This window comes from Lactuca saligna, chromosome 1 (genome assembly GCF_052625555.1).
Source record: "Lactuca saligna cultivar CGN05327 chromosome 1, ASM5262555v1, whole genome shotgun sequence".
In the NCBI taxonomy this organism is placed as follows: domain Eukaryota; kingdom Viridiplantae; phylum Streptophyta; class Magnoliopsida; order Asterales; family Asteraceae; genus Lactuca; species Lactuca saligna.
Window position 1 is genome coordinate 30,131,950 of NC_136417.1, and position 13,005 is coordinate 30,144,954.

The 13,005-nt window shown below is 34.7% G+C and overlaps 1 protein-coding gene across 2 annotated transcripts; it reads right to left on the reverse strand.

Annotated features, from left to right (window-relative positions):
• Positions 1 to 637: 637 nt before the first annotated feature.
• LOC145030839 (monothiol glutaredoxin-S15, mitochondrial-like) lies at positions 638 to 8,939 on the reverse strand. 2 transcript variants are annotated; one of them, XM_078979269.1, is made up of 6 exons: positions 8,633 to 8,939; positions 1,609 to 1,722; positions 1,406 to 1,505; positions 1,204 to 1,270; positions 992 to 1,070; positions 638 to 906 (listed from the first exon to the last, which is right to left on the reverse strand). In XM_078979269.1, the coding sequence occupies exons 1-6, from the start codon at positions 8,777 to 8,779 to the stop codon at positions 862 to 864; spliced, it is 552 nt and encodes a 183-aa protein (XP_078835395.1). In that variant the 5' UTR covers positions 8,780 to 8,939; the 3' UTR covers positions 638 to 861. The 2 variants fall into 2 exon arrangements, with proteins under 2 accessions (XP_078835395.1, XP_078835403.1); XM_078979277.1 differs by lacking the exon at positions 8,633 to 8,939 and adding an exon at positions 2,044 to 2,116.
• Between the last annotated feature and the right edge of the window lie 4,066 nt (positions 8,940 to 13,005).

Here is a 13,005-nt window from a genome sequence, read left to right on the forward strand (position 1 = left end):
AGTCAACTGACCACCGCACAAGTTTAAACTAGTTATAATGATTCTAAAGTATAAATATTGATTATAAACTATTAGAAAAATATTAGTTTTATATTTGAGGAAATAGGATATTTTAAAAAATAGTAAGGGTAAATATAATATTTAAATTTTAAGTTGGATAAATAATAATGATTAACAAGGACAAATATGGAATTCATCATAAATTCTTTTATAAAATTTGCAGGTGAATAATACTCATTTTTTACACAATTATTGTTCTCAACGAAAATTATGCGTTCTTTTTTTGGTAGGATACTTGAAATAAATTTTTTCACAGCAAAAAAAAATAAAGCTTTCTACTTTAGTTTTGATCTGTAAAAACTAAAAACCAAAAAAAATAAGATTAAAAAGTCGTTAGTAATTTCACTGTTTGAATGTACAAAATTATATTTCACCTGAAAAAATCATTAGTTTTTTGTGAAAAGAACTTTTTGTAATACGAATATTCAAATACCATTTTCAAATAAATAAATACTATGCAGGGGAATAGTAATTTTGTAGGTTTAACATGCAATAATATATGAGAAAACAACGTGCAAAATTACTTTTCACCTGCAAAAATCTTGGAAAACGCTTAAAAAGGTTTAGCCAAAATTAATAATCATAAAATAATCAACTAATTTTTATTACATCCATACAATAATACCAAACAAATAACAATTTCAGAGTTTTTAAATGCAAGATAGAACAAGAACAGTATGTTGCAGCATATCAATCTCACATATTAAACTAAAACCTCAAAAATAAGTAGCAACATGACATTATATTTTCACTCACCTTAACAAGAACAACGACTACTACTTCATAAAATTCCAAATTCCTCTATTCCGAGGGAGTTGCCTTTATCTTCTCCTTCAGTTCACCATTCTTCATAACACAAAAAAAAAAAAAAAAAAAAACACAATTATAAATGAAAAGACCAAAGATAAAAGATAAAGATGCAGAAACTTACCTGATGCATATTCAGGATAATGTCTGATCCTCCTATGAATTCTCCATTGATAAATATCTGTGGAAATGTTGGCCACATGCTGCAATGCATACACAACCAACAAAAATTAATAATGAAATGGAAAAGTATGTGCCCTTTGACCCATTTGACTTGTTGACCTATATATAAATGGGTCGAAAGTCGAAACTACCACCTCTAATTGTGTTTGTTACCTGAAAGATTTTACAGCATTCTTAAGTTCAGGATCTTCCAATATGTTTCTAGAATGTATGGGAACACCTGCAAAAATCCCCACCAGCACTTGAAATTACTAAAACACCCTCGACAATCCAAATGGAAAAAGGAGGTAAATGAAACTAGCATTTTCAAATTTCCAAATTTACCCTTTTACTTTACAAAGATTTGAGCACTTACGATATTCACTCAACACTCTGACTGCTAATGAGCTGAATCCACAACGGGGTTGTTCTGGATCCCCTTTCATGTAAATCATCACATGGTTGTCCTTCACATCCTACATTTTGCAATTCACAAATGTTGTAATCATAAGATCCAAAGGGCATATTTTAGTCAAAAGAGGTTTTTTTGTTAAACTTGGACTGGAAGTAACCACCAACCTGCTCAACAATGTCTTTTAGGGTAAGTTGAGAATTTTCAAGCTTATTTGTGGGCTTGAAATCATCATGTGTATCCGGATCATTGGGTACACTAGTTGAAAATCTCATCCCATGCTGCAACAAATGGTATCAAGCATCAAGATTTTCAAATAAAAGCAATCACTTTAGCGGTAACTCAAGCAAACCTAGTATATACCATATTCTAATTTAAGTCATAGATGCTTCGAATAATTATCTAATAAGATATTTCTATACTAGTTATAACTTTATTAATGAGGCAAAACACTTGTTATGAATTGATTCGGACGGAGTAAGTTTTAACTATAGACTAAACGTTCAAAATAGAGCTTAAAACTCTAATTTGAAATCTAAATTAGAAGGTAAGGTCATCAATTTAGACAATATACAATTATAAGTTATAACATACCAAACTACCTATGTGGTTGTAGTGGTAGATTCGATTGACCTAAAGCCCTTGAATAGCATGTTCAATAACACCTTTGTCATCGTATTACACGTACCACTCTGCACCAAGTCATCAAAAAAAAAAGCGAGGTGGTGTTTAACATAAAAAAAAAAAGAGAAATTAATCGGTTGTAACCAATGTAAGGTAAAATAACAAGATTTAACCCTAAACCCAAAGGAAATCTTAAAAATATAAGGACAACTAATAATCAACTTATGATTCTTTCTCTTTTTTCTTGGTGATTATTTATTTGTTCGAAATGTTGCTTTTCCTTCTTAATCTTTGAACATGAATGTGAAAAAAAAATAGTTGAATAAGCCATAATGGATTCGGTGTAGCACAAACAATGGGTCGGATTATCGGGTAACTAAATAGATTAATAAATTACACAAAATGGTTTAGATGGTTTGGTTTAGTCTGTTTATTTTATTCATTATTTTTTTTTTTTAACTTAGGGCATCTTGATTGTTTGTTTTTAAATTGAAACATATTTATGATTTGTTCTTGCTTTGGATTTCGTCTCTATCAGACCAAAAAAGATTATATTGCTATTTTCTATTGAAACGTCAAAAACTGATGCATCAATGGTGGTGGCAAAGGGTTCATCAAATTAATGTCGATCGTTTATAGAGTGTTCATCAACTTCACAAAGGTATTGAAGCGTCAAAAACTAATGCAGTAGTGGCAACAATTCACCAGACGATTAAGGAAAGCGGCTAATTAGAAGTGAAGCCCCCAATGGGACTGAGACTGATGACCAACCTCTTGACTTTAAAGACCCTATGCAAAAAGTAAAAATGGTCCCTAAAATTTTGGATTATCAACTAATATCGACAGATACCGATGGATTTGTGACAACTTAGCAACATTTTAACAAAGGATTAACAACGGATTAGCAACAATTTAAAACTTCGAGCGCCTTCGATTTTTGATTGACCATTTTGTCAATTGATCTGCTAATCGTTTCTGGCATGGCCTGAGTTTTAATTTGTATTTCCCTAAAGTTCTACAAGTTCTAAATACTTATGTCTGATATCTGAAGTTCGCACATGCTATTCAAAAGCTCTACAGGTGGTGGCACCTAGAAATTGCATTAAAGACCTAGATATGGCTCCCAGCAAATTATATGCAAGATGAGGGTTTGCACCTTGGCAGTTATATGTATAATGCTAGTTGACTTTGTGATACTTACAAAGAAAACCAAGAGGTGGCTCTTGGCACTTGCCTGTAAGACCGAGGTTTTGGCCCCCGACTTGGCAAGTAAAGACCATGATACGGCTTGTGACATAATGGCAACTGTCAGACTATGGCACAGTTGTCAATAGCGACCATAGCGGTCGCTATAGCGAATAGCGTGGCGATGCGGTTGATGACCGCTATGGAGTAAATAGCGACAGATAGCGGTCAATTTAGCGATAGGGTTATTTTTATTTTATTTTATTATTTTTTTTTTAAAAAAAAGCTGGAATAACGTATTAGGGTTGACGCTAACTCAAATCAAGTCTCGTTCGCTAGTCGCTACTTCGCCTTCCGCCTCTGCGCTTCTGAATCGTTGCGTCCACCTCCAGCGAACCCCTGCATTCTTCCGGCAACTTCTCTGGCTTCGACCAAAGATTTCTCCTGCGACTTCAGGTCCGATTGGAGGATTTGCTTATTTTGTTTCTTTTCTTTTTTCTGTTTTCAATTGGTTTTGCTGTCTTTCACTTTGGTTTGATGATTAGGCTTAGTATTACAATTAGTATTACACTTCTTTTCTTTTTTCTGTTTTCAATTAGTATTACACTTCTTTTCTTTTTTCTGTTTTCAATTAGTATTACAATTAGTATTACACTTCTTTTCTTTTTTCTGTTTTCAATTAGTATTACACTTCTAATTCATGATTTGATCACTGCTACTTTCTTAGAAATGGCTAATAAAAGAGAAACTGATCCTGGATGGGCTTATGGGACAAGGGTTGAAGGAAATAATCAATGGGTGCAATGTAATTTCTGTTCTTTTGTGTCAAGAGGGGGGATTACAAGGCACAAGCACCACCTTGCTGGTGACACCGCTCAAGTAGCAAAGTGTTCAAAAGTCCCAGCTGAGGTCAAGGCTTTCTTTAAAGAAGCTTTTGATAAGAAGAAACAAGCAAAAGAGGCAATGAATAGCATACCACACTTTGATGATGTTGTGGATCTAGATGAAGAAGTAGATGATGACGAATTGAACACTCAAAAGAGGCGTTGCCCTGTTTCATCCTCCGGATCAACAGCAACTAATAAAAACACTAAAGGGCCTATGCATGCGTAATACAACCAATCTGAAACAGGGGGTAAGAAAAATGGGCATTTGGTTGGAACTCCACAACATAAAGATGTCCAAAAAAGTTTAAGAGCAGATGCGGTCCAAAAGTTTTCACGTTGGATGTATGATGCAGGTGTGGCATTCAATGCTGTGAAATACGACACTCTAGGGCCCGCAATTGAAGCAATAGCTAGACATGGTTGCGGTATGAAACCGCATAGCTATCATGAGGTTCGAGTCCCGATGTTGAAGCTTGAAAAGATGCACACTAAGAAAATTATGAGTGAAAATGAGGCTGAAAAGACAACATATGGATGTTCCTTAATGGCAGATGGATGGAGGGACAGAAAAGGAAGGGCACTAATAAATTTCTTAGTGAATACTCCCCGAGGAAGTATGTTCCTTGAATCGGTTGATGCATCTAGTTATTCACATACCGGTGATAACATGTTCATTTTGTTTGACCGTTTCATCAAACAAGTCGGCCCACGTGATGTTGTTCAAGTAGTCACAGATAGTGCTAGCAACAATGTTTTTGCTGGCAAGCTTGTGGAAGAGAAATACCCTCACATCTATTGGACTCCTTGTGCAGCGCATTGCATAGATTTGATATTTGAAGACATCTTCAAATTGCCACATTTAAAAAGGACACTTGATAAGGCAATCGCGGTGAACACGTATATTTACAATCGTACTTTACTACTTAATATGATGAGAGAGTTCACCGGGCAAAAGGACATGGTGAGGCCCGCAAAGACCCGATTTGCCACAGCTTTCATCACCCTAAATTGTTTTAAGGCTAACAAGAGGAATTTAAAAAAAATGTTCACTTCTGAACAATGGAACAGAAGCAGTTTTCAAAGTTGGATGGAGGCACGCACACGGCGAATGCTATATTGACGCCTAACTTTTGGAACAATATAGATATTGCAGTGAAAATTGGTTGCCCGTTGTTAACTGTGCTTCGGTTAGTTGATGGAGAGAGAAAGCCTCCAATGGGTTACATATATGAGGCTATGGATAGAGCAAAAGAGGCGATTGCTCATGCTTTCAAAAACAAAGAAGATAAGTATGCAGAAGTCTTCAAAATCATTGATAGGAGGTGGAATTGCCAATTGCATCAACCTTTGCATGCTGCTGGGTATTACTTGAATCCGGCCCTATATTATGAAAATCCGAATGTGGAAAATGATGATGAAGTGATGAGTGGATTGATGTCGTGTATTCATAAATTAGCATTGAATGAGGACGACGAGATGAAGATTCATGCCGAGCTCCCAATATACCGAAGTGCACAAGGGATCTTCGGGAACCCGATAGCGAAGAAAATGAGAGTAAAAATTGCACCAGGTAAATAATATCTAAATAATATACTTCGTATAATTATAAATTTTAACATATCTTTAATTCTTTATATTATTTTGTTACTAAATTAGCGGAGTGGTGGATGCAATATGGAGCATTAGCCCCGGCATTAAAAAAGTTTGCGGTCAAGGTGCTAAGTCTTACTTGTAGCTCGTCAGGTTGTGAGAGGAATTGGAGCGTATTTGAACATGTAAGTAACTCGGTTTTTGTGAGCTGAAGTATAGATATACTTTGTATTGTATAATTATAATTTTTAACTTACTTTTATGTAGTTACATTCTAAGAAAAGAAACCGGCTAGAGCAGCAAAAGTTAAATGACCTTGTTTATATCAAGTATAATCGGGCTTTAAGAAGGAGGTACAATATGCGTGATACGATTGACCCAATTATATTGGACGATGCAAATGTTCTAGATCCGACTGAGTGGTTGATGGGAGGCGAAGAAGAGGAGGAAGATGCCCCGGTCTTCGAGGGTGAGAATTTAACATGGGGTCAAGTTGCAGATGTTGTTGGGGCATGTGAGCCACCTTATTCTACAAGAAGCAGGAATAGGGGGGCTGTTGACAAGTCCGCATCAAGCTCCAGAGGAAGATGTTTAATAGATGAGGATGATGACAATAATTTGGGTGAAGAAGAAAATGATGTAGCTGCTTATAAAGATTTTGAGCCATCATCTATTCAAGATGATGATGATGAGCCTGTCTATGAAGATCTAGATGATCTTTGATTTGGGTTTTTGAGTTTAGACTTTAGACTTGCCTTTGTTATTTATGTTTAAAAACTAACTTGGTTAAGTTATTTAGCTAGTTTAATGGTTTGTTTGCTTATTTATTGGTTATAATAGCTATAATAGTTACATAATATATATTTTTTAATATTTGTATACCTATCGCTAAATACGAAATAGCGGTCGCTATTTACCGCTATTCGCTACGTAGCTTATAGGTGGCCCATCGCTATTTACCGCTATTCGCTATCGATAACTATGGACTATGGTTAGCACATATCAATTTCTATTATATGTATGATATGTAGTATTTTGGGAAACTAACTAAGCTTTGTGCTTACGGTTTTATGTTTATGGTTTCAAGTACTTTCGGCTCTAAGGAGGAGAGCCTAACGTGACTGCATTGCATCCCCCAGAGTTTCCTCATTGACTACTTACGATTTTTACTCTGATGTTTACATGATGTAATCACTTTGATTGATTTTGGAACAACTTATTTGCATAAGTTATTGTTTTAAAAATAAAAACTTTACTTTGAAATTTTGAGACGTTACATTTCTAGTCCAATAAGGACCAAACCAAAACAAAAACAAACCATAAAGATGCTCCAAACTGGTTTGTAAATATCTGAAGTTAAAAACAAAATAATGAATCAAATAAAAATATTAACCCAAACCATCTAGACCATTTGTGTAATTTACTCATCTTTCTAATTATCGGATAACTCGATCCACTATTTATGTTGCGTCGAATCATAGCCTATTCATCTATTCTTTTTGCATTAATGTTTAAAGATTAAAGAAGAAAAATAGAAAGGAACCGACTTTTTAATTGTTTCGAATAGATAATCACAAAGAAAAAGCGAAAAAAAATCATCAGTAGATCGTTAATCATCCTTATATCCGTAAGATTCACTTTAATTTTAGGATTAAATCTTATTCTTTTACCTTATACCGATTACAGCAGATTAATTTATCTTCTTTTATGTTAAACACCTTCTCAATTTTTTGATTTGGTGCAAAGGCATACATGCAATACGAAGGCAAGAGTATTATCGAACATCGTATTCAAAAGCCTTAGGTCAATTGAATTTATACCTACAGCCGCATTGGTATGTTATAATTGTATATCATCCAAATTGATGACCTTACCTTCTAATTAAGATTTCAAATTAAGGCTTTAGGTTTTACTTTGAACACTCTGCCTACAGTTAAAACTCTCTCCGTCTTAGTCGATTCAAAACTGATAACAAGTGTTTTGCCTCATTCCTAAAGTTGTAACTATTATAAAAACATCTTATTAGATAATTACTCGAAACATTCTTGATCTATGTCAAGTTAGAATCTGGTAATACTATGTTTGTTTGAATTTGCCAACTGATTTACATAGTAGAGAGGTGGAAAGATTCTTCTCAAAATGATCATTTCCTAAAAATTTATTCAAACTGTTTTGCTAAACTAAATACTAGTCGTTTCATGTAATGTAGTTGCAAACTAAAGCACATGTTAGCATGTTAAACAAAGTATTATGAGAGTTGATTTATATTTAATATGTTTATCCTAAAAAGTTGTGTTTTATGGCGCCAATTAATCATTGTGGCCTTTATGCTCGGCAGATTTATGCTTAAATTATTTATTTGTAGAGCTAAATTGTGACCCTTGCATTCCTTATTTAAAGTTGGTGTGCAACATTATGTACTCTTCAGATTTGCTTACTTGTAAAATATAATAAGATCCTAGTGAAGATACCATAGTAGAGAAAAGATATGGTTCATAGAGAACATTACATTGTAGAGCAAGAATACAATTCGTAGCAAGATTAATAGTAGAAGAGTATCCCCAAAGGAGCTAATTCATACACTAAATTTCATGTATATGTTGGACAGTGCTAAAATTACTTCTAAAAAATCTGGCATAAAAGTAGTATACAGTATATATAATAAACAAGAATCTTTATGTGTAATGACAATATATATTGATGATATCAGGGATAGGTAACAAGTGGCTATTATTCAACACAAGGTGTTGACATTCTTTTGATTGAAGACCAATTCAAAATACAACAGATAGCTAAATTTCTGCAGTTATCATTCTAATCAATACAAGTATATGTATCGATAAAAACAATTCCGCTTTTTTAATAGAAGACAATATCATTTGAAATAAATTATCGTTGTACTTGCCTTGGTACCCAATGGACCTGAATAGTGATGAGCGATAACAGTCGGGGATGACCGAAGAGTCGCTGGAGATAGCGAAGACCTAACGATACGATTAGGTCTGGCAACAGGTCGGAGTGCTAAGAGTTTAGCAGAGGCTCGTCTCCACATGGTTTCACCTTCACCGGAACCCTAGGTTTACGACGGTTGATCTGAATGGGCGACGGGAATTTTCTTTTTCAAAACTATGTAGGAGGAAAATTTTCGCACAGGTGAAAATGAAATATAAAATTGGGGGTGTGAAATAATGCCTTTATGCGAGGAGTGTGTGATGATCCTCTGCCGAGGGTGCAGGGGAGCTACATAGCCCTCTGGTTAAGCGAAGTAAACTTTATGTATTTTTTCAACCTAATTGGGCCTTCTCATATAAAATCGGCCTTTTGTCTCAAAACAAACCCAATTGAATATTAATCAGAAAATATGTGATTGGACTAGTCGATTTTAATTTCTCAATTGTATAGTTTAATTCTCGTCTTTTTAAAATTTTATTTTGTGTAAAATTAAATAATATACTAAAAATTATAACATGAGTTTTATATTTTTTCAATATTTCAAGACTAAAAATAATAAACATGTGAAATAAGGGTTTTTTACAAATTTATACATAATAGGCCAAAAGTATATAAAATAAAATTACAAGGAACATAATGATCTAACTACAAACATTGTTTGTAAAATAGAATTCTTCAATAAACTTCATTGTCTAGTTATATCATACATATAGTTATATCATACATATTGAAGTTTTAATCCCTAGATATCTTCAATGGTCGTTTTGTTAAGCTTTTATTGTCCACTAACATATATTACTTTCACAAACTCTTTTTAGTGGTTAACAATTTTAAATACTACATTTTTCAGAAATTCAGAAATTTATCTTTTCAAAAATAAGATTAATTGGCATTAATATTTAAATAAGTAAAAAGCGATAAAATATTATTCAATCTTAATATTTTTTAATCTTTGATATTTGTGTTGTTTTAAAATTTTGGATAAACACCTTTTAGTATATATGATAAATTTCTATAAAAATATATTTTAGTTTGTATATGTATTTAGATATATAGGGTGTGAAATGAAATATCATTAAAGCTAGGGCTCAAGATAAAGACCATAAAAGAAAATTTGTAAATTGTAAACTTGATTTGGTATAAAAAAAGTACAACTTGATTTCATTTTTTTCATTGGCACGAAGACTTCAAAATTGATATTTACATGAAGATTTTGTTCCGGTGGTATACCAAAATGTACAATTTATTAGAGACCGACTCAAGTCTCACAGTTAGATATAGATTGTATTGAATATTTATTGTTATCTATTTCTAAAATAGTGGTTGTATTTTCCTTGTAATTGTTCCCCTATATAAAGGGTTTTTAATAATCAATACAAAGATTGATTCCTTCAATCCTAATCTACTTTCATGGTATCCGAGCTACGATTTTGAAACCCTAACAACATCCCTTAATTTTTTTATTTGCTGCCTTTGACATTTTTTTTACTGTCACCTCTAGGGGTGCAAACGAGTCGAGCCGAGCCGAGCCCGAGCCTGGTTAGGCTCGGCTCGGGCTCGTTTAAGTTATATAAGGCTCGAGCTCAAGCTCGGCTCGATTCGAGCTTCCTTGTACTGAGCTCGACTCGAGCTCGTAAAGAATTATACAAGCTCGGCTCGGGCTCGAGCTCGACTCGTTTTTTATCTGATGTGTCTAAATAAGCTTAAGTTCGGCTCGAGCTCGTTAAGAAGTTCGTTTACTAATACCCTAAATTCATAATTCCCCTAATATGTTTTTATTTTAATATATTTAAATAATATTAAATGATATTATATAAAGGCTCGTTTAGGCTCGCGAGCCTAATCAAGCTTAATGACATAGGCTTGAGCTCGAGCTCGTTTAATAAACGAGCTTAATATTAAGCTCGAGCTCGGCTCGGGCTCGTTTAAAATCAATTTCGAGTCGAACTTTTAACGATCCGATCTCGAGTAGCTCGCGAGTAGCTTGGTTCATTTGCACCCCTAGTCACCTCCATGAGAGATAAACCAATATCTTTCGACTCCAAGACTCATGCTGCCTTGCACCCGCTTACACAGTCACAAATATCGAAACCAAGGTCCGCACTCTTGAGAGATCTAAAGTTACATACCCGACTTAGACAAAATTGTTCACGCTTCACGCCATTGCATATAAAGTTGTCGATTACATCGATGACACAGAGCCACCAGAGGAGACAGAAGAAGGCTACACCCAATGGAAAGAAATCAATGCACTAGTTCTATAGTGGATATATGCTACTGTTTCAGATGAGGTTCTTGGCAGAATCCTAGTGTAACAACCCGAAGTTTTCCATCGTCGAAAACCCATTCTACCCGTAAAAATTCGTCGTTTGTCAATTCGTTCCGTTTTCGTTTTGGGTTAAATTATTTAAATTTTATCCGCTCCTTTTATCCAAAGAAGGATAAAACCGATATCTTTGGGCCCCTCAATGATTTAGTGATGACAAACGTAAATGCTCGGCCGGGCTAGGGCTAATTTGATTTGTTCAACTAGTCAGTCGTCATAAATCGGAGATCGAGAAATAGTACAAAGAGAATGATTAGAAATCATGTCTTACGATATCTAGAATGGAGGAATATATGATCCCTTATCTAAAGGACACGCGTATCTGATAGGATCAGAGTTGACAGCGGCTTTGGAAAGCTACGATTGCATATCAGGATCTGAAGTCATACGCATAATAGTTATTAGACTTATCCAAGTGGGAGACTGTTGGATTAGTGTCTAAGTCCATAACTATTTTGGTATGTACTTGACCCGATGGTGCATGGTCCTTTTGGGTTGCCTTCACCAAAGCAACTTGATAGGATGAATTATGGAGAGAAAGGATTAAATATGATTTATTAATATATTATGAGAATAATATATTAAAGGAGAAATCATATTGTTTAATTAATATTAGTCAAGAATTAATTAGTAATTAGTTTTGTGACTAAAAGAGATTAATTAAACTTAAGGGACTGGAATTGTAATTATAAGATAATTGCAATTTGGGCTATGGATTGTCTTAAATTAAGCAGTGGACGAATTCTATGGGGAAGCCCATAAGGAAATCGTCCAAGGCCTTAATTAAAGGAGTCAATGGGTTGCTTAGGGCTTAAGCATCCAAATTAGGGTTTCATTGTTAGATAACCCTAATAGCCTCACTATATAAAGACCCCTTATGACCCAAAAAAACGTGGGGAAGACTTCTTCTAGGGTTAGAACACGTTTTGGGCAGCCTCCATCCTCTTTCCTCTTCATCCTCTAGCTTATGGTGTTTGTGGACCATTAGATGAGTGACATTTGTGACTCCAAGCTTTCTAAAGTCAATACAAGGAGGAATTGAGATTGTTATTGCTACATAACAATCAAGGTATGATCTTAAACCTAATTGGATATTAATATGATTACTTGAATGCTAGAATTAGGGTTTATAGTCTTGGATAACTTGCATATACAATAGAGAAACCTTGATCCAAGCATTATGTGACAACTGTCAAATTTCGGTCAAGTCAAAGTCAACTAAAGTCAACAAGTCAAACCGTTTGACTCAATTTGCCCTTGGGTACTAGAATTTACATTATGAAATTTCTACACAACTCTCTATTCTAATGAGAGATCATAAATCAAAAAGTGCGAACATCTAGATCTCCTTAACCTAAAATTGTGGTACGTGGCTAGCCAAACCGATAAAACAATGTTGCATACTCATCGGGAGTGTGTAAGATCCTTAAACAAGGCTTAACAGTGTTTACGGACCTTGCATTGCGAAGCCGGACACTCACAAATGCCACACTCGAAACCTCTCTCAATCGTTTTCACTCTATCTCTCTCTATTTGAAATCTCTCTAAGTATGTGAAATCTCTCCCAAAACTCTCTTTGTATGAGAAATCTCTCTAAATATGTGAAATCTCTCCCAAATCTCTCTAAGTATGTGAAACCTCTCCCAAGACCCTCTTTGTATGAGAAGTCTCTCTAAGTATGTGAAATCTCTCCCAAATCTCTCCAAGTATGTGAAAACTCTCTCAAATATCTCTCTGTATGAGAAATCTCTCCAAGAATGTCAAATCTCTCCCAAATCTCTCTCAAAAGTTTCCCGTAACTTTTTAGAGTCATTCGGGTCATTCCGACCCTTAACCGGGTAAAAAACGGCTTAAAACGGGGTAAAAACGAGAAAAATGGACCTTAGGAACCGAAACCTCATTATAAGAAGAGAAGCCTCTTAGGACCCGAAGGTCCTCTTAGGGACCGAGAGCAAGAAGGGCCGAACCCGAGAGCAAGGAGGAACCGAACCCGAGCAAGG

What these genes read in the sequence shown, in the direction of transcription:
- LOC145030839 (XM_078979269.1), bottom strand. Translation starts at nt 8,779, where the DNA reads ATGTGGAGACGAGCCTCTGCTAAACTCTTAGCACTCCGACCTGTTGCC. An exon ending in TAAAAGACATTGTTGAGCAG is followed by an intron (nt 1,506 to 1,608) that starts GTTGGTGGTTAC and finishes TGCAAAATGTAG; the next exon opens with GATGTGAAGGACAACCATGT. An exon ending in AATGCTGTAAAATCTTTCAG is followed by an intron (nt 1,071 to 1,203) that starts GTAACAAACACA and finishes TATGCATTGCAG; the next exon opens with CATGTGGCCAACATTTCCAC.